We start from the raw sequence: 24503 nt of genomic DNA, 5'->3' as shown, positions 1-24503 counted from the left end.
AGCATCAGTCTTGGATCGAAAACAACATCCCACTGCCCTGCTGATTAGTAAATCCAAACTATATCTTTGCATTACCCCTAGAATTTAGAAAAGAATAAACCGATATTTTTTTTCCAGTTATTCTGCAGGAGCATGGATGCTGCCAATGTCCTACAATCTCACTGAAGACCTGGGTCTTTTCAACCACTCATCCTCATTTTTCTCCATTCCATTCACTGACACTTCTGTGAAGGAGTATATCCAGAATGTAAAAAAAAAAAAAAAAATAGTGCTTTCCACTTTATTTCTAACTCTCTGGGAGCCTTTGTATAGAAACACTGTTTTGGTGTGTGGGCTGAAAGAGTTAATGAATTTTCCAAAGGTGCCAAACTTCCCTCCAGCAGAGCTTACACTTCAGATCTGTCCACACTGCTTTCTGATCCTCCCCATCCAGATGACAGAAAGCAAAGCCAGAGTTCTTTATTTAATTGGTTCGCATCCATGCACTGACCTCCAGGGCTCTGTTTATACAGCCTATCATGCAGAATGCTCCACAGTTCTCCGCCTTTCAAAAGCATGTTTCTCCTGAGATTTGAGATACAGCTTTCACGTTTGATCACCGTATTAAACTCAATGCTCTGCTTCCTCCAGCATCAACTAACTTCCCTGCTTGGGTGGTGGGGTGACAGGCCCAGCCTCTTGCTCCTTCTGAACATAAAAGGAAGACTGTTTCACTCTCTTAGTAAGATCTCCAGGTCTGCACGCTCTTAGGCAAGAGACATCAATTAGGAACTCGTGTTAACATCAAAACTTTCAGGTTTCTTTAGAAAGAAGGCCAGCTCACTCTTCTCAACTGGCAAAGCCAAACTTTGGGTCATTGAGTCATAAATCAACAGAACACATTTTTAAATCAGTGTAAAACTCGGCACGTAGAAATCACAGAGAGAAGCAGGAGCTCCAATCATGTCCCGCTTCATCATGAGGACAGGGAGTTTCTGTGAGTCTCAGATCAGAATAAACTCAGTGCCTCTGCTCCAGCTGCAGGGTTTCCTTATTAGATGACTTACCAGAAGCAGAATTTCACTCTCTGTACCTGAGTATGAACACGCAAGTGCCACAACCCTCTGATTCATAATCTGTGTGTGGCCCAAACTTCCACAACAGGTAACAATCCTGAAAACTTAGTTGCCCCCATTCAGTAGGGCAAAACAATCTGCAATTGTCAGATTTTTAAATACCACATAAAATGTACTGTCCCTTAAAATATTGTGAGGAAAAAGCAAAATGAATTGCAAATTATTAACAATAGTAAAATTTAGATGATAGTTACGTGGTGCTCTTTGAGGAATACTATACTCTCTACTTTTAAGTATGGCTGAAATTTTCAATATAAAAATTTTAATTTTAGGAGCTAGAAAAATGGCTTAGTGGTTAAGAGCGTTTACTGCTCTTGCAGAGGACCCGGGTTTGGTTCCCAGCACCCACACAGCAGGTCTCAACTGCCTGTGACTCATGCTCTGGGAGATCCAACGCCCTCTTCTGGCCTCTACCAGCACTGCACATATATGGTGGACATAATCTCATGCAGGTAGGTACACTTACACATATATTAAATAAATTCTTAATTTTAAAAAATGAATTTAAGAAGCTAAAAAGATGGTTCAGTCAGTAAAATGTTTGCCTTCCAAACATGAAGACTTGAACTTGATCTCCAGAACCCATATATTAGAGGGGGAAAAAAAAGCTAGGCCTGGTGGCATGTGCTTGTAATCACATCACAGCAGTCTAGACACGGGTAGAGTAGGATCCTTGAAATTTGTTGACATCACTCTAGCTTACTTGACAAGCTCTCAGCCAGAGAATTGAGGCTAGACATCTAGCGAAGATTATCCCCTGGCCTCCATACACACACACACACACACACACCACACCACACCAACACACACACACACACCAACACACACACCACACACACACACACACACCACACCAACACACACACCACACCAACACACACACCACACCAACACACACACCACACCAACACACACACCACACCAACACACACACCACACACACACACACACCACCAACACACACACACACACACCACACACACACACACACCACACACACACACACACACACACCACACCAACACACACACACACACACACACACACACATACACACACTTTTAAAAATTAGCAGGAGGTTGTCTGTGGGCTTTATTTTTTTTAAAAAAAAAAACTAATAAGCAAAACTTTGTTATTTTCTTGGTTGATCATTTGATGTGTACTCAACCACTGATTTTTTAACTATGGGATGGCAATTAAATCCTTCCTTCCTTCTAAATCTCACTGAACAGTCTGAAACTCAGCTGTACAAACTACAAATGTTGCACAGTAAGCTCAAGTCCTAAACTGGATATTTTCCTTAACAAATAATATGTATATATATACAAAAAATGTATGCATACACATACATATACTTCAAAACCTTTTCCTTTATGGCTAGTTATTGACCATCATATTTAATGTTTATTTTTCTTTAGTAAGAGTGGCACCATTTTTTAGCTAAAGATCTTACTTTGTCAAACTGTGTATAACATTAGACAACTTCTGTATTTGATGAACAATAAAGAATCTGAGCCTATTAAAGTCATACATATGGTATCTTATTCACCAAAATTTGCATGATATAAAATATCCACGAATTAACACCATACTTCCTTTGTCTCATTCCTCATTAATGGTGAGCTTATATTTCCCTCAGAAGAGAAAACAATTATTTCGTAATTTGAAAACATCTAAATTTACTCCATAGTTGAATGCAAAATCAAAGTACAAACTTTTAATTTGTATTTCCCATAAGACCTTAGGCATCTCTAACTGTAGTTTTCAAAGATATGCAGATGTTGTCTAAGACAGACATTCAAAAAACACCAGAAATTGAAGAAAAGGGCTGTGGACAGAAGTCTTAGGTCAGGAGAGTGAAATGTGAGCCTGTACAGATGTTATAGCTATTTCCATGATAAACACTAGCCTTCTGTGCATGAATTTAGCGGCGTACTTTAATTTGGGTTAAAAATCTTAACATAAATTATTTGACTTTGGCAATAGCAGCCTAATATTTCAGTTTTGTGTACTATTTCCAGTTTTCACTTTCAAAATGAACCTAGTGGACTTTTTCATTTTTAAAAGCCACATTCCAGGTCTTGTACCTTAACACCAGGTTGCCTGATTTTTTTTTTTTTTTAGTGAAGTAAATTATATAATCAATAAGAAACATTTATTATCTTATTCCTTGGTGACTGACAGAGAATTTGTTAAAACATGTAGTTTCTGGGTAAAGAATTTAATACTTCATCAATTTATTTATTATTATACATAGAGATTTCAACTATTAAAATGTTTTCACCCTGTTTGGGTCAATAAAAGAATCCCAGAGTTGTTCTAATGTCATTTCATCGTTAGTCTCCATATTGTTACCATTTTGTGTTTGATTTTTTTTTTTTAAACCAAAAATGTCTACCTGTAACATCAGTGGCACACGTGACCAGAAGCCCAGAACACTCTGATTAGAAAGAGTGGTGGAATCCTGGTATTTAAATTAGATGAATTTGTTAGGTCAGATCTACGGACTTCATCAGCTGAGACAAGAGTCCCTCCAAACTAGAGAAACTCATAAAGCGGTACCACACAAGGACAACCAGGCTCACCAGAAAGAAAAGCAAGCTAGCTCTGTGATACCATGATCTAGAGGAATTTACAGCCACTGGTTTCTCTGTGCTCAATGGGCAAGCACATTTAGACTAAGATGAAGTGAAACTCGTGAGTAAGAGTGTGACTTTTAAATCCAACACCTTATGTAATCCCTCCCACCCCCACCCCCGGCAAATTATTGTCTCCTAGGATTGGAAACTAATGTTGATGTATTAGCAATCCATCAAAGGACATAATTCCTCAGTGCCCAACGTGAGACAATTTTTGCATATTTAATTGTAAACACAACCAGGATCTCTGCAGCACACAGATCTCAGCAAGGGGTAAAAAATACAGCCAATCCCAAGGATTATGCAACTTCATCCACGCTTAATGACAAGAAAACATGTAATGTGACTGATAATGCTGCTGTATGACACAAAACAATAGCTAAGGTGATTTTAATTTTCTATCAGCCCCCCCAATAAAACATTGAAAAGCCTACACCACAGATGAATTTCCATCTCTATTGTATCTGCCCCCCAAATCATTTATAGAGACTCTGCAAATATTTAAGATGCTTTGTGTATTTACAAAGTAATATTCTGCTGTGAGCAGTAAGCATATGCTGCAGTCACCCCTGCAGATACAGAGCATTTCATGCTTATTTTAAAATTATGAAAGATCCTAAAGTGAACTTCTCAAATTATAATTTGAAGCATTCCATAGCCCTTCTTTGAGATGGGGCTCATGTTTTGAAAAGAGATTGCTCAGTCATTTAAAATCAAAATGGTTCTTGATGTATTGATTTACTTTTCAGAGAATAATGTAAAAAAAAAACACTCAGAAATAGCATTATTAATGTAAACATACCTGAACCAGAGTCAAATTTGGTTTCTGATCTGCAAAGGAAAAAAAAGAAATTAATATAAAAATTTTGAAAGGCCTGAGGTAGGGAGGTACAGTAATTATAGATTTCTACATAATGGTCAAGAAATAAAATCATTTCCTTTAATGTAAAGCTATATTTATGTCAACCATTTCAATTGAATGCAATATATTAATTCAGATTACATAATAAGAAAAAAATAACTTTCAAAATTAGCTTTTCCGAGAAGGGGTCTTATTTTTCAAAATATCCAATATTTCTTTACAGATAAACTTTCTTCAATAGTATTGTGGAATGATAAAAAAAATCCAATCCATAATTATGCCTTTTCCTTTATTATGAAAGATTTTCAATTACTTAACACCAAGTAGGTCCTTAGCACACAGTGAATGAACTTGGTAACCCCATACACTTAATAAGGAGGAGGAAGAAAACGGTGCCTTGTGGGAACATTATGTTTCAGATACAGGTTAACACGGGCTGTAAATCCAGAAGCCTTTGAAGCCCTTGGTCTGGCTGTGGGAAACTGCTGTTGGTAATTACTCTCAAGATGCCGCCGATGCGCTGTCAAGCAGAATTAACCTCGTGGCTGGGCCGATCCACACAGGCCACTCTAAGACCGCATTGTCTGTATCTAGCTCGCCAACCAATTAGTGGGCATGCTCAGTTGGGTTTATATCACACATTAACCATCAACGGCATCTATGTTCACAGCTGCCGCAGCAAGATACAAGACCCAAACAGCAGGAGTCCTGTTAGGGATGTTCCGTGGACAGAGGAGATTTTTTCCCCCTCTGTGGAAAATGCAGTTAACTAACTGGGAAAGAAGAGCTCTTTGAAATTATGCCAGAGTACCAAAGCATTTTAGGAGTGGCTCTCCTCACTTAAACTAGCCTCCAGAGAACCCATCAAAAAAGAGAGGGGAAAACAAGGGCCTTCTTTGGTCACAAAAATTCATCTTCTCAAGTGTTCCCAAATTTCCCCTTATTTCTAAACAGAATCAACAACTTTTCATATACATATTGTATATAAGTATATATGGGTATACAACACAGCTAGAAGTATGTATGTATGTATGTATGTACACATGTATGTATGTATGTAACCACAGACCTGGTTTTATGGGGGATTTCTCTGTGTGGTGCTATGAATTGAATCTAGGGGCTCATGCATGCTGGGCAAGCACTCTGCCTCTTAGCTCTACGCCTAGTCCAGCCAATCATAGGTTTTAGCAAACAAATCTATGATATAGATTTCCCAATTTCCTTCCCAGACCTAAGCCTCATCTCTGTTCTTCTCTTCTACGCCCTCCCATTGCCAATGCAAATTCACGTCACTCTTTGAGATCCATGACTCTGGAAGGCCTTGCTTCATGATTACACCATCCTCAAGGACAACCCAGTCTCTAGTATGTTTCTCTACTGGCTTCCTTACCTACTTCCTCCCTAGACCTCAGCTAGGCAGTTAACCTTTGTAGCCAGGGCATCCAAATATACCTGGTGTACATATCAGATGTCTCTCAAGAGAAACTACAACAACAAAGGTCTTGATAAAACATACATTTTGAGATATAAAAATTATGTCAAAAAACCTTCCAAGAATCTTACCTTGTCCTGAGACAGCTGGTCAGTGTATAATATATATATATGTATATATATTATATACATATATAATATATATACACACACACACCCATAAAATGTACAGAAAACATTTTCACAAGCCAATTACCACCACCACCACCACCACCACCACCACCCCCACTCCCCCCCCAGCATCAATTAAAAAGTAGAAAACATTTTCATAATCCTCAGACATAGTATTAAACATTAAAAAAATACATTGTGAACAATTAATACATGATCATAAAATTAATATGGTCAGATTTGAAGTTAGGGGAAATTGGCCCTATGACATGTGTTCTTTCGAATTCCTATGAGATTTTATGCACTCACACAGTCAGAGACACGAAGTGTGTTGTGTCCTACTGTATCATAGCATCTGCTACGATAATCTGTTCATAGAAGCTCTTTGAGAACATGAATAAAATACAGACAGGAGCAAGCAATCCACAGGGGGGAAAAAAGAACGTGTAACATACAGACATGGGCGGCAGGAGGAGATCAGGGCGTTCAGTCACCATTCTAAGCATTTCTGGCAGGCTTAGTTCTAGTAGCTATACTAGATACTGTGGTGATAGATTATGTACCCTAATAAACTTGCCTGAGGATCAGAGGACAGAGCCAGCCACTAGATTAGACATAGAGGTCAAGCAGTGGTGGCACACACCTTTAATCCTATCACTCAGGAGGCAGAGATCCATTTGGATCTCTCTGAGTTCAAAGCCACACTGGAAACAGAGCCAGGCAGTGGTGGCATACACCTTTAATCTCAGTACTGGGAAGCACACACAGGCCTTTAATCCCAGGAAGTGATGGCTGGGCTGAGAAAGGTATATAAGGCGTGAGGAAACAGGAACTAAAGCAGTTCAGTTGAGACCCTTTCGGGTGAGGACTCAGAGGCTTCCAGTCTGAGGATTCATGGAAACAGGATCAGCTGAGGAGTTGGCGAGGTGAGGTTGGCTGTGGCTTGCTCTGCTTCTCTGATCTTTCAAGCTTGCACCCCAATATCTGGCTCTGGGTTTTTTACTAAGACCATCTAAGATTCTAACATCAAGATACCAGAATACAAAAAAAGCACAAAACAGGACACAAAATGGACAAAATCATGGCGGTTCCCAAGATACCCATTCTATTCCTAGACTACAGTCAACATGATTTCATTGGTTCCTTCAGTAATCCCCAAAGGAAGGTGCTGGGTGCTACTCCCGCTTTCCAACATGCATTCCCCCTTTTTCCTTTTCCAAAGTTTTAAGCAGGCGCATGGCCACATAGGTGAGATAATATTTCCACACCTCTATTTAGCACCTCTCTTGTGGCTCATTGCGACCATGTGACCTAATTATCTTGCACCAGGCTCCATCTCTTAAAGACCCAACACCTGGACACATCACACTGGGGACCCATGTTCCAGCTCATGCACTTTTGGTGGACATACTACATCCACAGGCAAGTCACAGAAAAGTCTTACACTGGCGTTGACAAATGTCCGAGTGTGAAAACAAAGATCCTTTGAATGGGAAGCCAGAGAGGTTGACACTAAGAAACTCAGTTTTCATTCAAATTTTTTAAATAATTTAACTATATAACATAGACATTCTTTTTATAGCAAAATTGCAGCTTTTCAAGAGAGGGTAGATTTGGCCAGTGGTTAGAGTTGTATGCTCCTGGAGGAATAGAAACTATCATTTTCTATTTCTACAGAACATTCCATGTAAGTCCAAATGAAAAGAATTGAAGCGGAGGATATACAGTCTGAGACAGCAGAGAATACTCGCCTAGCGTGAGTAGACCTGGATTTGATCCCTAACACTGGATTGGACTGGTGGCGGCGGCACGAGACTTGGGAGGTTGAAGCAGGAGGATTAGGAAGTGAAGGCCTTTCTCAGCTATACAGCAAGTTCCAGGCCACCCTGGAACTTGAAACCCTGACAGTACAGAGTAAGAGGAAGGAGGAAGGGGAAAGGCTGGGGAAGATGAGGAGAAACTACATTGTTTCAGGGCAGAAATTATAACATTTCAGGGCCCTACTTACTAATCGCAGAATTTCTTCCTGCCCCCACAAGCCACGCAAAGGCTTTTCTTAGACAGAACAATAGTTAAGTGTAGTGAGTATCCATGTGTTTTTTCAAGCAATGTAACTACATTACACTTCTTCTATTTGAGATATTCCCATTCTCTCTGCTACCTAATCCCAGAAATGTTCTGCACATATCAGCTTCATAATTAGTTTTCTGAAAAAAAAAAATTACCAGACCAGGCTAATTCTTTGGCTCCATAGCACTACCATGCCTCCCTATGCCTATAACGTATCTGTTCAAAGGAAGTTTTCTTATACTGCATCTTAGTGATTTTTCAAAATACTTATTAATTACATATTACTTGTGAATACACGTAGGCTTCAGTGTGGCATTTCCACATTGTTTTGTAAGGATGCCCAGAGTTCAACAATGGCAGCAGACACTATTAATTGCCTACCCGACAGCTAGTCTGTCTCCTCGCCAGTAACTGAACAGCAGTTCCTGAAAGGGGCTAAGACATGCCCACTGCAGTGCTGATTTCGTGCTCTGATAACCGGTTCAAGGACAGCCCCTTAGCCCAGCTGAGTCCTGAGAGGTAAAGTCTGTGGGTGAGTGTTCACGGAAAGGCCGTTCTTCATTTAAGAGAGAGAGGTTATTGAGAGGGAAGGCCCTTCTCAGGCTCTCCCCACCTTTCCTGCCTTCAAAGTGGCTGTGTGCAGACGCTAGCGGAACAGCCACAGTGTCTTGCAGCCCCCAGGGAAAGGCCCAGGACAATCACAGAAATGCATCTGGGCGCCTCAGTGTCACTCAGGCCAGCTCAGCTAAGTGAAAGGCATGCCTAGATGCATTAACCTTGCTTTTATTTGGGGATTTCTATCCAAAACCAAAAATTCTGTTTCTTTTAAATCTGAGCATTAAGAGATTATTCCTCATCGATCCCTGTGTTTGAAAATTTATATTTTGGCAATAATGCTACAAGATATAGACAAGATGCAAACCACACAAAAACAAACAACGGTCAGCTTAAATGTTTAGATACACATAGGCTATCACAACCCAAACCCAAGAAAATGCTAAAATGTCTATTGGCTGTATAGTTTTTTTTTTAATCAATCACAAATGCTCAGAAATTTTTAAATCAAAATAATCATTAGTAAAAGAGCAGCAAGAACTGAGCCAAGCCATGTTGAAAACAAGATACACTTGGAACCACTGTGATGAATTATGCAGTTAACACAACGTAGTGCATTGTTTATCTTCCACTTCCTTACGAAAATCAGATTTGTGGTTACTTGGTTAGGAAATATTGCTGAATGGAAACGTGCTAAAGTCTTAAAATTTTGCAAATACTAGACCCTCTGCATCTATGTTATGGTTATGCAGCATGGTGTTCTTGTGGGACTCCTAACAGTGGGAGTGGGGGTGTCTCTCGTTCTTCCATCTACTCTTGGGACCCTCTTTCTCCTACTAGGTTGCCTAGGCCTGCTCAGGGGCATCACATAGAGAACTCAACCTTGCTACACATTGTCTGCACTCACAGGCTGTAGTGGGGACCAGCCTCCACCATTATTTACCCCAGGAACTCTTGAGGATTGAAGGATACGAGACTTGGTTAGAAGGAAGGAGAGAGAAACAGAAAAGAAAACACAGAATAGACTCAAGTGGGCCTGGATCCTTATCCACCGGCCCAGAACTTTATTCCAAAGGTCTATTTATAACAATGCCAAAGGATGGAGCAAAAGACCTCCCCCTTGCTTACAAACACCTGGTACCCAGGCTCGTGGTCCTATCAACCTCTTATGCAGTCCTACTGGACACAGCCACTAGGAAACCTAGTGGGCTCCAACAATAGGCTTTTCTTGTGACCTTAGTACAAGGCCCCAGGACCCTGTCAGTGCTGTATTCTAAATGCCTGCCAAGTCGGTGCCATGTAGAGGGCAAGACCTGCTGCCAGCTCAAGACGTAATGGCACCTTTGAGCCACAGTGGCAGCAGCCTCCAAGTGCCTACGCGGCCGAAGCTAGGAAAACACTCCTAGGTGGCTCTGGACAAGTAAAGCACCCTGGTGCGTTCTTTTCAATAAAACGCCTCTGTAAGATTGACCTCTAGACAAGCCTACAGGGCATTTTCTGTATTAGTGATTGATGTGGGAGTGAAGCAAAGAGGTGGAATGTCTCTTCACCATCACTGGAAGACCTGGTCCAGTGCACTGGACCACCAGTTCCAAAGGCCTGCGTCAATGACCCCAGAAGTCATCAACTTCTCCAGCTCACGTCAAGCTTTTGAAAAGCAGAGTCGGGTTTGAAAATGCATGTTTGTAAGTTCTCCAAGTAATCCTGAGACCTTCTAACTGAACTGGCATTCCTTTAACATGAAGAAAACCTCTCCTATTTACATTTGCAAAGCTTCTCGCCTTCCTAAGTATTCCAACTTGTTTATATTACTAATTTTCAAAGTAACATTTGGACCAGTGGGGAACTAAAGAAGGTCCCCTCACACTGTATGAAATTTCACATGGAAAATATTTTCCATATCACTGTAATAAAGTTATCTTTGTGGGAAGTACTGAACTAAACAATAAGGAAGTAGAAATGTATTGGGAAAGACTCACTCCCTGGGAGATAGGTATATATACATACACGTGTATACGTGTGTGTGTGTGTGTGTGTGTGTGTGTGTGTGTGTGTGTGTATACCACTGTCTTAGTGAACTTATTAAAACTACTGTTTTATTGTATAGCTATTATCTCTGAGAACCCGAGTCAAACAGTGACATCTTGGATTGCAAGAATTTGGACTGGCCAGCAAACCACCTAGAATGACTTATCAATAAAAAGACAAGTTCCATATAGTCAGTAAAATTATACTCTATCAAAGGCCCCAAGCAAAAACACATATGAAATACACAATTCCAGAAGCCTTCCCACCAATCTGGAAACCAGGCAGAAAAGTTCACTGGAAGGTCGAAACACGCATTAAGTCATAGTTGAGAGCATTTATGGAGTGCTTACTATGTACAAAGCACTCTATTTGAAAGAGGAGGCCTTCTATAAAGTTGCCATAATTCAACCCGTAAAAGCCCTTTATAGTTTAAGATCAATAGCTTCAACCTCCTTGAAGAGCAAACGGGTAGTGGGTTCGTACTGAAGGAGGCAGGTGTAATTGGTCAGTCCGTGGTGACTGGTGTCTCAACTTGAATGAGTCTTTGCAGTCTACGTAAATTCCACATTCTGGGTGGTCTTTCAGAACATTCTCAAAGAAGGCACACCAGAGGTAGCAGAGTTAATTTACGGTTATGCAGACTATGAGTCATGGAACTGCCATTAACACTACACACTTAACTAAATGCACGGAAGTAAAACGTGCAAATCCCCAGCGGTATACTGCCAATTTTCCTTCCAGCAGAAACGCTGCAACTGGATGCCACTGAAAACCAAAGCAACGCGTGAGTTTTTGAGAGTGCGTTTTGTTTCGCGGACCATGCCAGCTAGCAAACATAAAATATGAGCCGCAGGAGGCATCGGCTCCTTTCCAGCTAACTCACGATCATGGAATACAGGATTGATGCAACAGTTACCTGGCCTGGAGCTGCTGTGTCTGTTCATTCCCTGGTGTATGAGGCAGTGGAAATGATGGCAAGTAAGAATTGCCAGGTTCCAAGTCCTGCTCTCCAGCAACCACGTCTAGGCAGCAGGGACGCTAGCTAGTCTAGAAAACTAAAACAATGTGAAACTCATCTTGGGGATGGACAACTACCCACCTGAGAAGCTCCTATTCCTGGAAGAAGCCCAGTCTTGGTTCCTAAAGCTTATCCTATGACCTGAGTTCTCTTTCCCTTCAATGTCTCCCTCTGTTCCATTTTCTTCACTTAAAAAAAAGTAAAGCATTTCCTTCAGCCCACCTTCCCCACCACTGTAGGGGACGGGTCTCACCACATTCCTTCCTTAGCTCTCTTGACCCGATTATGACTACTGCGTTCTCTGAGATAATCCTCCACTTGTGTTTAGAGCTTGAAAATTAGACCATCTCCCAACATCTGAAACCCCTTCTACTAAAGTGTTTTTCCAATACTGACATACCAAGTAAGAGATCCCCATCCTTCCACATCTCCACAGTCTTCCCTAGCTTTCCGTGATATCAATGCTGCTAGCATGCTCTTTGTTCTAGACTTATGCATCCATGTCAGCTACAGCATCTCACAGTTCACGTTATCAAAAACACCAGACTCGGAAATACGTCTTTCAATTGAGAGACTGATTCTGTGGCCAAAAGATTTTGAAAACGTTACTCACTGTGTTCTACTCTGAACATGAGTGTGTTGTACTCATTTGATTTCTGTTAGTTTAAGTTTCTCAGTAAACAATTTGTCCCTAAACACAAGGCACTTTTTTCCTCTTTTGCACAGAACATAAATTAATATTTCATTGACATAGAATCATGCAAAACTAATATTATAATGGCACAAATATTCAAGAGAACCCATTTGCAGAACACTGCCATACAGACCTACATTCTCAGTTACAACTTCAAGTCTATCAGACTTCCAAAACTGCACTCATTAGCTTCCTTCCCAGACAAGGCATTAACCATCTAATTAATCATGAGGAAGAGCTTTCCAATTTCACAGCTAGCTGGTAGCTATTTTGATTTCTCGCTGCATGCGTCCTTTTGCAGCACGTGTTAAATCGCTATTGATACCACTCAAATCATATCTCCCATCAGACTCAAAAAAACATAGAGGAACTTTGCAAAACACGGAATAGGCTCTGGGATCTACAGCCACCTCCCTAAGTAAGAACCCTGCCAGGGCGAGGCATGGCGGGCAGCTGCAGTTCTCTGGGACATCTAGGTTTGCAAGTTGCTGTATGAAGCTCCTCCTGTGGCCTCAAGACGAGTCGTCCCCTTGAGCTTGCACTTCCTTTTACTGCCTCCTACCACCTCTTCAAAGTGGCATGGCTTTCAGGGGTCCAAGCAATCAGTTGGGCTTCTTCTGAATTGGCCATTGGACCCACTAACCTTTCAAACAAATGCCTCATACCAACCCAATGAATATCTTGGCTACAGACTGACCAATTTCTGAAAGACGAGGATCATCTGTGATCTATTGGTTTCTGGGTTTATCTAGATTTCTCTTTATTTTTGGACAAGTAAATCAATCTCTCTCTCTCTCTCACCCATCTTCTGCAGCAAATTACTACTCTTCATCATCAAGCTCGATGTGAAATAGCCACTGGCATGCAAGCCATACCCCACAATTCTAAAGCAGCAGTTACTCAACCTTGGCCTCTGTTCCAAACAAGCACAGTACCTTCCTTCCCTTTCACCAATGAACACTGGGCCAGAAAACATTAGACTAACCCTTGATAACTATTTTAATAGCAATGCTTCACCTTTATAGTGATGTGTTTCTATTCCTAAAACATTACTTCCTGCATCTCAAAAGTTCTTGTAACGTGGGTTTTATCCTTGCCTCACAAATGAGGAGAACGCCAGCGGTCAGAGGTTAAGTCTATCAGTCGGCTCTACTCAGTAGAGTGAGGACAGTTGTTAATTTCGCCTCACTTCTTTACACTTTAATCACAGCCTTCCCTACCTCAGCATCCAAATATAGTGCCTTGGACATCTTCAGAAAATTAGCACCAATTAACAGCAGCGTGAGAGCTGCCAGATGGGGAATTGCTGAGTGGAAAGACAAAATGCAGAGAAGCATTGTAATGCCAGAGCTGAGAAAGCAAAGCCTGGGGACCAGTCAGACCTGAGTTGTTGGGTCCTACTCCCAATGTTTCCTGAATTACACAGCCTGTGTAGCCTTCTGTTTTTGTTATAAAGAATAAAAGACAGGATTTTTTAGGTTATTAGCATAAAGCTGAGCACATAGTAAGCCCTCAGTTGTTTTAAAATATAGTCTGGTCAAGGATGACCAACAGTTTATAAAAACATCTGTTTAAAAACAAATCCAAATATTCTGATCACGGTGGGTCATCCTTCACCAATTACCCTTAGGTTTCTGAGAACAGGACCCAAGGGATGAAATACAGTCAAGAGGAGGGAGAAAGTTTTGAAATAGTAACTAAAACAGAGGCCAAGAGAAGATAAATATAAGGTTTGAGTAGTTTACCCTCCCATGGCCAGAGAGAGAGAGAGAGAGACATAAAAAAAATAATAACATGGTCCATTCCAAGGAACACAGCTCTTCAGTAAAAACTCCAAAGAGCAAACAATCTACACAATGCCCGAGAAGAATCCAAAATAATGATCCTCAGGAAACTCAGCAAGACATAGAAAACATCATGAGACAATTCAGTGAAATTAGGGAAACAATTCATGGTATTAATAGGAGTAAGAAATTCAGCCAGGAAATTGAGATAATTTAAAAAGCAAAAACATAAACAAGGGCTAGGAAGATGGTCAGTCAGTAACATGTATACCCTGCAAGCATGGGAGCCTGAGTTTGATCCTCAGAACCCACAAAAAAATAGCTGGGCATAGTGGTTCATGCTTGTAACCCAAGCACTGGGGTGGTGGAGACAGGCAGATCTCTTGGGTCTGCTGGCCAGCAAGCACGGTGAATCCAAGGCCAGTCCCTGTCTCCCAAAATAAGGTGGATGCTACCTGAAGAATGACACCTAAAGTTGACCTCTGGCCCACAGGTGCACACACACACACACACACACACACACACACACACACACACACAGAGGCAGGGGAACACAGGAAACAGAGGACACCGTGGGAAAACCAAACCTTCAAGTCATAAGCATAGACTCAGGAGAAGAATCCAAAGTCAACGCCATAGACCAAATATCAAACAAGATCAAAGAAGCAAACCTCCTCAAACTAAGGAAAGACGCATTCATATGGGTACAAGAAGCACACAGAACACCAAAGAGACAAGACCAGAAAAGACAATTCCCATGGCATATCATAGCTGAAACAATAAGTATACATAAAGTGTATTGAAAACTACGAGAAGAAAAAAAAAACACAAAAACAACCACAAGTCACATATAAAGGAAAACCCATCAAAACAACAGCTGATTTCTCAACGGAAGCTTTGAAAGCCAGAAGAACCTGGAGCAATGTATTCCAAACATAAAAGACTATGTTACCTGGGATGATATACCCAGCAAAACTACCCACAATAATTGAAGAAGAAGGAAAAACTTTCCATAATATGAACAACCTAAAAAAAAAATTATACCCAACAAACCAAATGTAAAGAAAATACAGGAAGCAATATTTCAGACTGAACAGAGGATTGAGCATAGGAGAGAGACTGTGGAAGGAAATATAAAGCCATCATCATTAAAACACAAAATACCACTGAGAAGGCAGACAATACCAGAAATCAACAACACAATGACTACAATTACACACACTTCAATAAAAACTTTAAATAACATCCTCACCTTCCTGTTCAAAAGACACAGGCTGACTGGATGAATCAAGAAACAAAGTCCTTCCACCTGTTGTCTCTAAGAAACAGATCGGAAAGGGAGAGCAAGGAAAAAGATATCTTGATAGAGGGGGCCCTTATGGGGTTAGGGAGAAACCTGGTGCTAGGGAAACTCCCAGGAATCCACAAGGACAACTCCAGCTTAGACTCCTAGCAATAGTGGAGAGGCTGCTTGAATTGGCCTTCTCCTGTAATCAGATTGGTGACTACCCTAATTGTCATCATAGAACCTTTATCCAGTAAGTGACGGAAGCAGATGCAGAGATCCACAGCTAAGCACCAGGCCGAGCTCCGGGAATCCAGTCAAAGAGAGGGAGGAGGGATTATATGGGCAAGGGGGCATCAAGACCATGATGGGGAAACCCACAGAGACAGCTGACCCGAGTTCATGGGAATTCACAGACTCTAGACAGCTAGGGAGCCTGCACAGGACTGACCTAGGCCCTCTGCAGGTAGGTGGCAGTTGTGTAGCTTGGTCTGTTTGTGGGACCTATTCCTGGTGCATGAGCTGGCTTTTTAAAAGCTATTCCCTATGGTGGGATTCCTCGCTCAGCCTTGATGCAGGGGAGAGGAGCTTGCTCCTGCCTCAACTTGATATGTCACGCTTTGTTGACTCCCACGGAAGGCCTTTACCCTTTCTGAGTGGAAACAGAAGAGGAGTGGATGTGAGGGGATGGTAGAAAGGAGGTGGGGGAAGGGAATAGGAGGAGAGGAGGGAGGGGAAACTGTGGTTGGTATGTAAAATAAATAAATTTAATAACAAAAAGAAAGAAACAGATCTCAGCTTTAAATATGGGCACCACCATGGAGAAAAAGGTTGGACAATAGTATCTCAATCAAATGGGACCAGGAAGCAAGCAGATGTTATTATCCTAATATGTGACAAAATAGATTTCAAATTAAAACTAAATAGAAGAAATAAAGAGGTACATTTCATTTGAATGAAGGGAATAGTTAGCCAAGAAGACAATGCTATCCTAAATATTTATGCACCAAAATCAGGGCACTCAGTCTTATAAAAGTATTCTATTAGATGTGAAGATGCAGATTAACATCATTTCCCCACTACTTTCAATAAACAGGTCATCTGGACCAAAACCAGAGAAATAGCAGAAACAAATAACACCGTACATCAAATGAACTTAACAGATATCTACAGAATATTCCACCTAAACACCAAAGAATACACATAATGAAAAAAAAGAAAGCTACGGACCAGTATCCCTGATGAACATGAACTCAAAAATTATCAATAAAACACTGCAAACGGAGTACAGACATACATCAAAAAGATTTTCCTCCATGACAAAGCTGGCTTTATCTCTGAAATGCAAAGATGGTTCAACATATACATAAGTCAATAAATGTATTAAGTCACACAAATGGACCTGACTTGACAGACTCCAACATGCCTTCATGGTAAAAGTCCTAGAGAATATAAGGCTAGAGGAAACAGACCTCAACATAATAAAAGCTATAATAAGAAACCCACAGTCAATGTCATCCTAAATGGAGAAAAGCATCTAGCGATCCCACTAACATCAGGAACAAGACAGGGACATGCACTGCCCCCAATATTTTTCAATATTGTGCTCTAAGCACTAGCTGGAGCAATAAAGCAAGAGAAGGAAATTAAAGGAATACAATAGGGAAAGAAGTCAAACGGCCCCTTGTTGGAATCTTAGATGGTCTTTTAATAAAAAACCCAGAGTCAGATATCAGGGCGAAAGCTGAAAGATCAGAGAAGCAGAGCAGCCAGTCACTAGTTCTTACCTCTACGAAATCCTCAGCCTAAAGAGAGTGAGTTCCTGGTTCCTCATGCCTTATATACCTTTCTCTGCCCAGACATCACTTCCTGGGATTAAAGGTGTGTGCGCTTCCCAGTTCTGGGATTAAAGGTGCATGCCACCACTGCCTGACCTCTATGTCTAATCTAGTGGCTGGCTCTGTCCTCTGATCTTCAGGCAAGTTTATTAGAGTACACAATATATCATCATAGCTCCTATTGCAGGTAACATAACCCTATACTTTTAAAGATCCCCAAAATTCTACATGAAAACGTCTAGAAACAATAAACAATGATGGCGGGATCACCATTCCAAATCTTAAGCTATATTACAGAGCCATAGTCACAAAAAAAAAAAAAAAATGTGGTACTGGCACAAACACAGACTTGTAGACCAGAGGAAGAAAACTGGAGTCCCAAGAATGAGTGCACATAACTTAAGCTGTCCAATATTTGACAAAGATGGCAGAAACATAAGCTAGAGAAAAGAAAACATCTTCAGAAACAGGTGCTCAGAAAGCTGGATGTCCACATGCTGAAAAATGAAAATTACACACATTATCTATTACCTTGCACAAAAACTAACTCCAAATGGATCAAAGACCTAAATACAAAACCCGAAACACTGAAACTTCTAGAAGAAAATATAGGTAGTACCCTACAGGATACAGGTGGTGTAGGAAGGGTCTTTCTGAATAGGACTCTAGCTGCTCAAGAACGAAGACCAACAACTGACAAGTGGGGCTTCATAAAATTAAAAAGCTTCCACACAGCTAAAGAAACAACCAGTTGGGTGGAGAGAAAGCCATGGAATGGGAGAGGATCTTTGCCAGCTATACGTCTGACAGAGGACTAATACCTAGAATATATTTAAAAAATTCAAAAAGCAAAGAATAAAAGAAAAAAATGAAAAAGCAAATGACCCATTTGAAAACTGGACCTGGGACCTGAGCAAAGACTTCTCAAAAGAAGAAATATCTCAAAAAAATGTTCGTTGTCCCTAGAAATTAGGGAAATGCAAGTCAAAACAACTGAGATTTCATCTCAAAAGAAGAGCAAAGATCAACAAAACAACTGACATCAAATGCTAGAGGGAGTGTGGGGAAAGGGACTTTCATTCACTGTTGGTATGATTGCAATTAGTGCATCCAATACCTACAGGAATTCCAATACAGGAATCGGTGTGGAGAATTTTCAAAGAGCTAAAAAGAAACACAAATCTACCACTTGACCCAGCTCTACCATTCCGGGACATTTGCCCAAAGGACTAGACATCCTACTCCACAGATACTTGCTCAGCCAAGTCTATTCCCAACAGCTAGGAGATGGGAACAACCTAAATGTCCTTCAACTAATGAATGGATAATGACAGTGTGGTACATATACACTGTGGAGTGTACAAAAATGCTATTCAGATGTAAATAGTTTAGATATAAACTATTCAGATGTAAACAGTGTACACATACACCATTCAGATGTAAACCGTGTACACATATGCCACCCAGATAATTTGCTGAGAAAAAACCATTCCTACCTATATGTGGAAGTTAATATCATTGTTTTGTTAATACAAGGTAAAATTTCTTTCTCCATATTCCTCTCTACAGTGCACAGACAGACAGACAGACACACACACACACACACACACACAGAGCTTCATGTATCTTGGCATTTTGTGTATACTATAGTTTCAAGTTTTTTTGTACGTATATGTACATAACTTTTAAAAAGAAAAGTGTAGCTTTGTTTATATATCACCATACCTTGAATTACATCTTGCTATAGTTTTGTAGTTTCTAGAATACGGGTTTTCTCCATCCTCTGAATAATGTGCTCTCCCTGCCCACAGTGGTTTCAAGGTCGGACATCAGTGGTGACTTTTACTCCTTGTCCTTGCGGTAGGCCAAGAAAGTCATTTCTCCCAACCCATCTCTGGTCTCATCCTGAGTTCTCCAATGAGACAAAGGTATAAAGTGACTCCTACAAAGGTCTAAAGTGACTGCTACAAACACCGCTCCTGCAGGTCACAGGAGTGTGTAAGACGACGACAAGAAGGGCCAGCGGGATTCAGGAACTCAATTCCATATTCTCTTCAAAAACACACAACTTGTCCAGTTAAACAAAATTCACGTAAAGCCACCGCTCAGACTCTGCTTCATTTCAGAGTATGCTCCCTTCCCTGAAAAGCTTTAAAGGATTTAGATATTGGCAATGGGCAAGTTAATTCTTTAAAACTTCAAAGTTAAATGCACTGCGGTGATGGTTAGCACCTTTCTAGAACTATAACCAATTTCCAACAGAATCCCATGAAGAAGCGATCTTGAAGATAAGTGCATGTTGCCTCCAGAATTCTACCGTAGCTGAAATGGTAAAGACCGCAGGAATAGTGCTGATGGGGTCGAGGAAGCAAGCTCTCAATAGAGGAGAACCATAAACAACCCCGTCTTCCTCCTCACTCCATCCTCCCTGCCACACAGGCACCGAGTGGTTCGTTCGAGAGGGCGAAGGGGTCATGTTGAACGTCTCCTGTAGTGCTCAGTGGAAGAATGTGCAGGGAACAGCAGAGGTGAGTCAGCTGCGTGTGGCACTGGACTGGAATTCTCTCAATGAAAGAGCTTATGTTCTTAAAGAGCTGAAAAATGGCTTCAATTTTCTGGTGGTCTAGAATAAAATATCGGAGGGGGGCGCATGTGAAATATAGCGTGTGTGCACAGCTCGGCGGCAGCAGAGTTCCGCTTGAATGGTGGCAGCGCAGGGTGGAAGCAGTCACTTGTCACACCTGCATCTACTTTTAACCAATAGACCTGCTCTGACAAGCTCTATGCTCTTGCATTTCACAGACCCCCTTTAGACTGTTGTGATACTATATGCCCCTAAACTCGCTCAAGCCACCCACATTTAACATTATTTTAATAACTAGAATAGTATACTAGGCATGTTTGTGCATTGAGCTTTTACCCTGTTTGGCTTCCCTTTCCCCTTTTTATGGAAAACGAATCTGAGCTTACCTATCTAGGCTGGCACCCTACATATCCTATGAGTTGCTTTTGGCCAGTCCCTATCTGGTTCCTCAGTGAAGATGGAAATACAGAGAAGGCATTTAGAATTACTTGTGCCAGTTGACATTGGTCTTCTTAGAAATACAACAAGAAAAAAATGGAAAGAAGTGATAAATCTGAAATCAAGCTACTTGAGAAAAAGACGACGAGGAACCAGTATGTGAAAATACTGTGCCTCCATTGCTCCGATCCTTCCCAGTCAGCCCAGCTCTGCCTGTGAGGGATTGGATGGCTACTGGCTTCTTGCACCTTCAGGACATCTTACTGGGGTGGTTCCAAGGGTCTTTCGAACAGAGTCATTCTTGACAATTGGTCACAACAGAGCTCACCCTTTTTTCTAAATAGATATGATCTCCGATTCGACAAGCAAAAAAAAAAAAAAAAAAAAAAAAAAAAAAAAAAAACCTTTACAAAGAATGGAGCTGTGTGTGTTCCATTTGTTCTAGTGATGTTGATTAAATAATCATGCCTGATTGGCCAAAATAAGATATAAAGCATTGTAATATATAATTCTTTAACCTTTGTTTTTTTTTTTTTTGAAATTGAGCATTACTATTTAAACTACACTCACATGCGAGTGATCCTCATAGGTTTTCTTTACTTAGTTCCTTTATCTACACAAAATGCAGAGCTGTAGAGGTTACATGATTTGCATACGAAGCCCGTAGGGCCATGCCAGGTATATGATAATTGCTCTGTAAGCATTAGATATTATTTTAGTAGTATTGTTATTCTCATTAATGAGCCTGCATCACAAAATGAGCTGCTCAAGGAGGATGACTATGAACACAGAATATGGATATTCTGTGTGGGTCTTCAAAGCCACAAACAAAGGGACCAGGGGATGAGTGCACATAGATAAAGTTGCAATTTATCAGCTAACCTGGAAAAGCTTCCCAATGACTCTTCGATAACCCTATATCCTCGTTTTTGACTCCCAGAAATCCATTTTGTGCATTGTTATGACTGACTTCCACGTTTCATCATGCTATTCCTTTACTCAAAATTTCTCCAAAATCAACCCAACCATAGTGAGACATGCATGTGAACAACCAATAAATATTTAGTGATTATTACAGGCCTGGAGTTAAGAGAGAAAAAACATTACTAGGGTATGGTCTTTCCACTGCCGAGTTCACTTAGTAGAAGGAAGGTAAACACACACACACACACACACACACTCCAGAACAAAGCGGTAACTGCAGTGATGGAGGGGACATGCCAAGGAACAGAGATGTGGGATGACGTTTACTCTGGAAGGAGGAGACAAAGACTTTGATGGAGAACAGGATGCTGGGCCTTACAGGATTTCAAGTAGGTTAAAAGCCTTTCTTCAGCTACATCCCCCATCACTCCTAACACAGTCCATCTGTCCACTCCTATTGGCCCCATTTTCTTGAAAAAATACACCTTGGATCTTATCTCTAATTCCTCTTTTCACCTAATATTGTCAGGATCCTCCACCAGCGTTGGAGCCCATCAGGTTTTCCTGGTGGCTTTATCCAGCAGGTCTGCATATGGAGGATGAGTGGACCACGGGCCTGAGTGCAGGTCTTTGGAAGGGTCTACACTTGGCTGTATTGAGCAGGGGGAGGTCTTTTGCCCCTCCCCTTGGCATTGTTATAAAAAGCCCTTTGGAAAAGTTCAGGGCTGGTAGGTTCAGACCCAGGCCCTTTCGAGGTTATCCTGTGTTTTCTGTCTTTCCTCTCGTCATCTAGGTATCTCCTCTTTCTAGCTAATATTTCTCACTTCTCCCCACTCAAGAGTACCATGGGTCATAAAAGTGGCGGCTGGTCTGCCACATACCAGAGAAAAACCGAGCTCACACCTCCTCTCCCCTCTCTCTCCCTCCCCTCCCTCTTCCCCTTCTCCCTCCCCCTAGTAAAATGTGGCCTCATGTCCCATGAACCCTTGCTAACTTGACACAGTCATATATCCTCCAATTACATACGAAAGCGTTTCAAGCAGCAGCACTGTGATACTTATAATCATTTGTCATTTTTTTCAGACTCCCAACAAAACCATAGCTACAGTGAGAAAAATACTTTGTAATGTTATTTTATTTATCCCACAGCACCTGGCAAGGTATCAGCCACAGCACAATATAAGTGGTCTAAAGTATTTTCTGAATCTAACTGTTTTACCAATTCTCTCTCTGGTTTATCTGATGCGTAATAAATTCACTTTATGAAATTTTAAGAGTGCAAATAACTGGAGGTGAGAACATTCTTGCGTCTGTCAGTAAATCTACTAACTGAAAGTCGGTAGGACCGTGTGAGACATAAACTAGCTTGGTAAAATTTGTGAATGTGAAGAAAACATGAACTGGGGGATGAATTACATGTTTGGTTTATAAGAAGGCTGTGAATGAGGTTCTTGTACTCAGGAAGCCAAAAGAAAGCAGCGTATTGTCCAAAGAAGGAAAGGGTTTACATTACAAGTTTGGAAATAAAATGAAAATAATTAAATAGACATTTTTGCGAGGAAGTATAATATATGTGTGTCAGTCAAGTAAAAGATGATTATGGGCTGGGGAAATAGCTCAGTGGGTACGGTGCTACCCAAGTGTGAGGACTTGGGTCCAAATTCCCAGGAGCCGTGTAAAAGCCAGATGCCGTAATGCGAGTCTGTAATCCCCATGCTCCTATGAGGAGAAGTGGAGCAGAGAGAGGAGAATTCAGAAACTTATGGACCAGCTAGGCCGGCACACATGGCAATGAACAGCTAGACGCCGCTCACAAACAGGATGGCAGATGAGGACCAACACTCAAGGTCACCCTCCAACCTCCACATGCAAGTAACAGCAGGTGCTCTCACTCACGTACCTCAACACAGACACACAAAGAAAGCTTTAAAGAGAAACTTATGCACATACATGCATGTGCATGTGCATGCTATCAGTATGGACCAGAGAATGAAAACGAAAGTTTGGGAAGCATTTAGACATTTCCAGATTCAGTACTTCACTTGTTTCCCGACTTTTTTTCTCAGAATATTCCTAGTTAGTCTGTTCTTCTCTTCATCCCTCATTCCCTTCCTTCTTAAAAAAAAAAAAAAAAAAACCAACACATCTCACTCAGCATTCAGCATTTCTTTCTATACTTCATATTCAAGGGAGAAACAAACTGCCTCTTGAGAATCCCTAGCAGTAATACAACTAATTCACTGGCATCAGGAGTGGTTTTCAAACTTTTGATCAGGGATCCCTAAAAAGAATATTGAAATGACTCCTTGTCTAGTTCTTGAAACACGGGCAGCTACATCGGCGCCAGGCTCCTGCCTGCCTTGTAGACAGTTTCTCTATGCCAGGCTCCCTCTACATTTACTGCTTCTCCAGTACCTCATTCCTGAAGAACAGCGTCTGCCGCACCCTTTTCTCCAGCAAACTCAAGATCTAAGAGTTCAACCACTGCAACAAGAGGAGCTTCTCAGGTGCCAGATTCCCACAACGCCAGGGGACTTCGGTGTGCTTCAAGCAGCAGGACTGAAGAGCCAGCAGCTTCCACGGAGACGCCATTCAGCCAACAGCTCTCCTCACCACTCAAAGGGGGAGTTTTCCAAAGAATTCTGACAGGCAGATTTCCAGGGCAAACTTGTATTTCCAGTACACTACACCCCTGGGACACAGCCAGGAGTTCTCGGCCATGTAGTAGCTGAAATTCCACCATCTCCTTCTCAACCCCAGAGAGAGGAAGTAGGTGTGGGTCTGAGGAGGAGGATCTTTCTAGACTTTTCTGTTTCTGTACTAGAGATCATGATTACCATCCCTGCTGTCTGTACTCATGACCATCATCCCTGCTGTCTGTATCCATGACCACCATCCCTGCTGTCTGTACTCATGACCACCATCCCTGCTGTCTGTACTCATGACCACCATCCCTGCTGTCTGTACTCATGACCACCATCCCTGCTGTCTGTACTCATGACCACTATTTTCGCTGTGTCTGTACCCTTACTAATTTCCTCTCACTTCTTACTAGCAAACTCCTCTT

The 24503-nt window shown here is 41.3% G+C and overlaps 1 protein-coding gene across 1 annotated transcript in view; it reads right to left on the bottom strand.

Moving 5' to 3' along the window:
• The window catches only part of Msrb3 (methionine sulfoxide reductase B3), a 118753-nt gene that overhangs the window by 43786 nt on the left and 50464 nt on the right, over positions 1–24503 (bottom strand). The window contains 1 exon segment of the mRNA XM_059245739.1: positions 4557–4585. Coding sequence (XP_059101722.1) covers positions 4557–4585 — 29 coding nt within the window.

Source organism: Peromyscus eremicus, chromosome 18, assembly GCF_949786415.1.
Source record: "Peromyscus eremicus chromosome 18, PerEre_H2_v1, whole genome shotgun sequence".
Classification (NCBI taxonomy): Eukaryota; Metazoa; Chordata; class Mammalia; order Rodentia; family Cricetidae; genus Peromyscus; species Peromyscus eremicus.
Note: the sequence above shows the minus strand (reverse complement) of the source record. Positions and strands in the feature narration are given on the sequence as shown.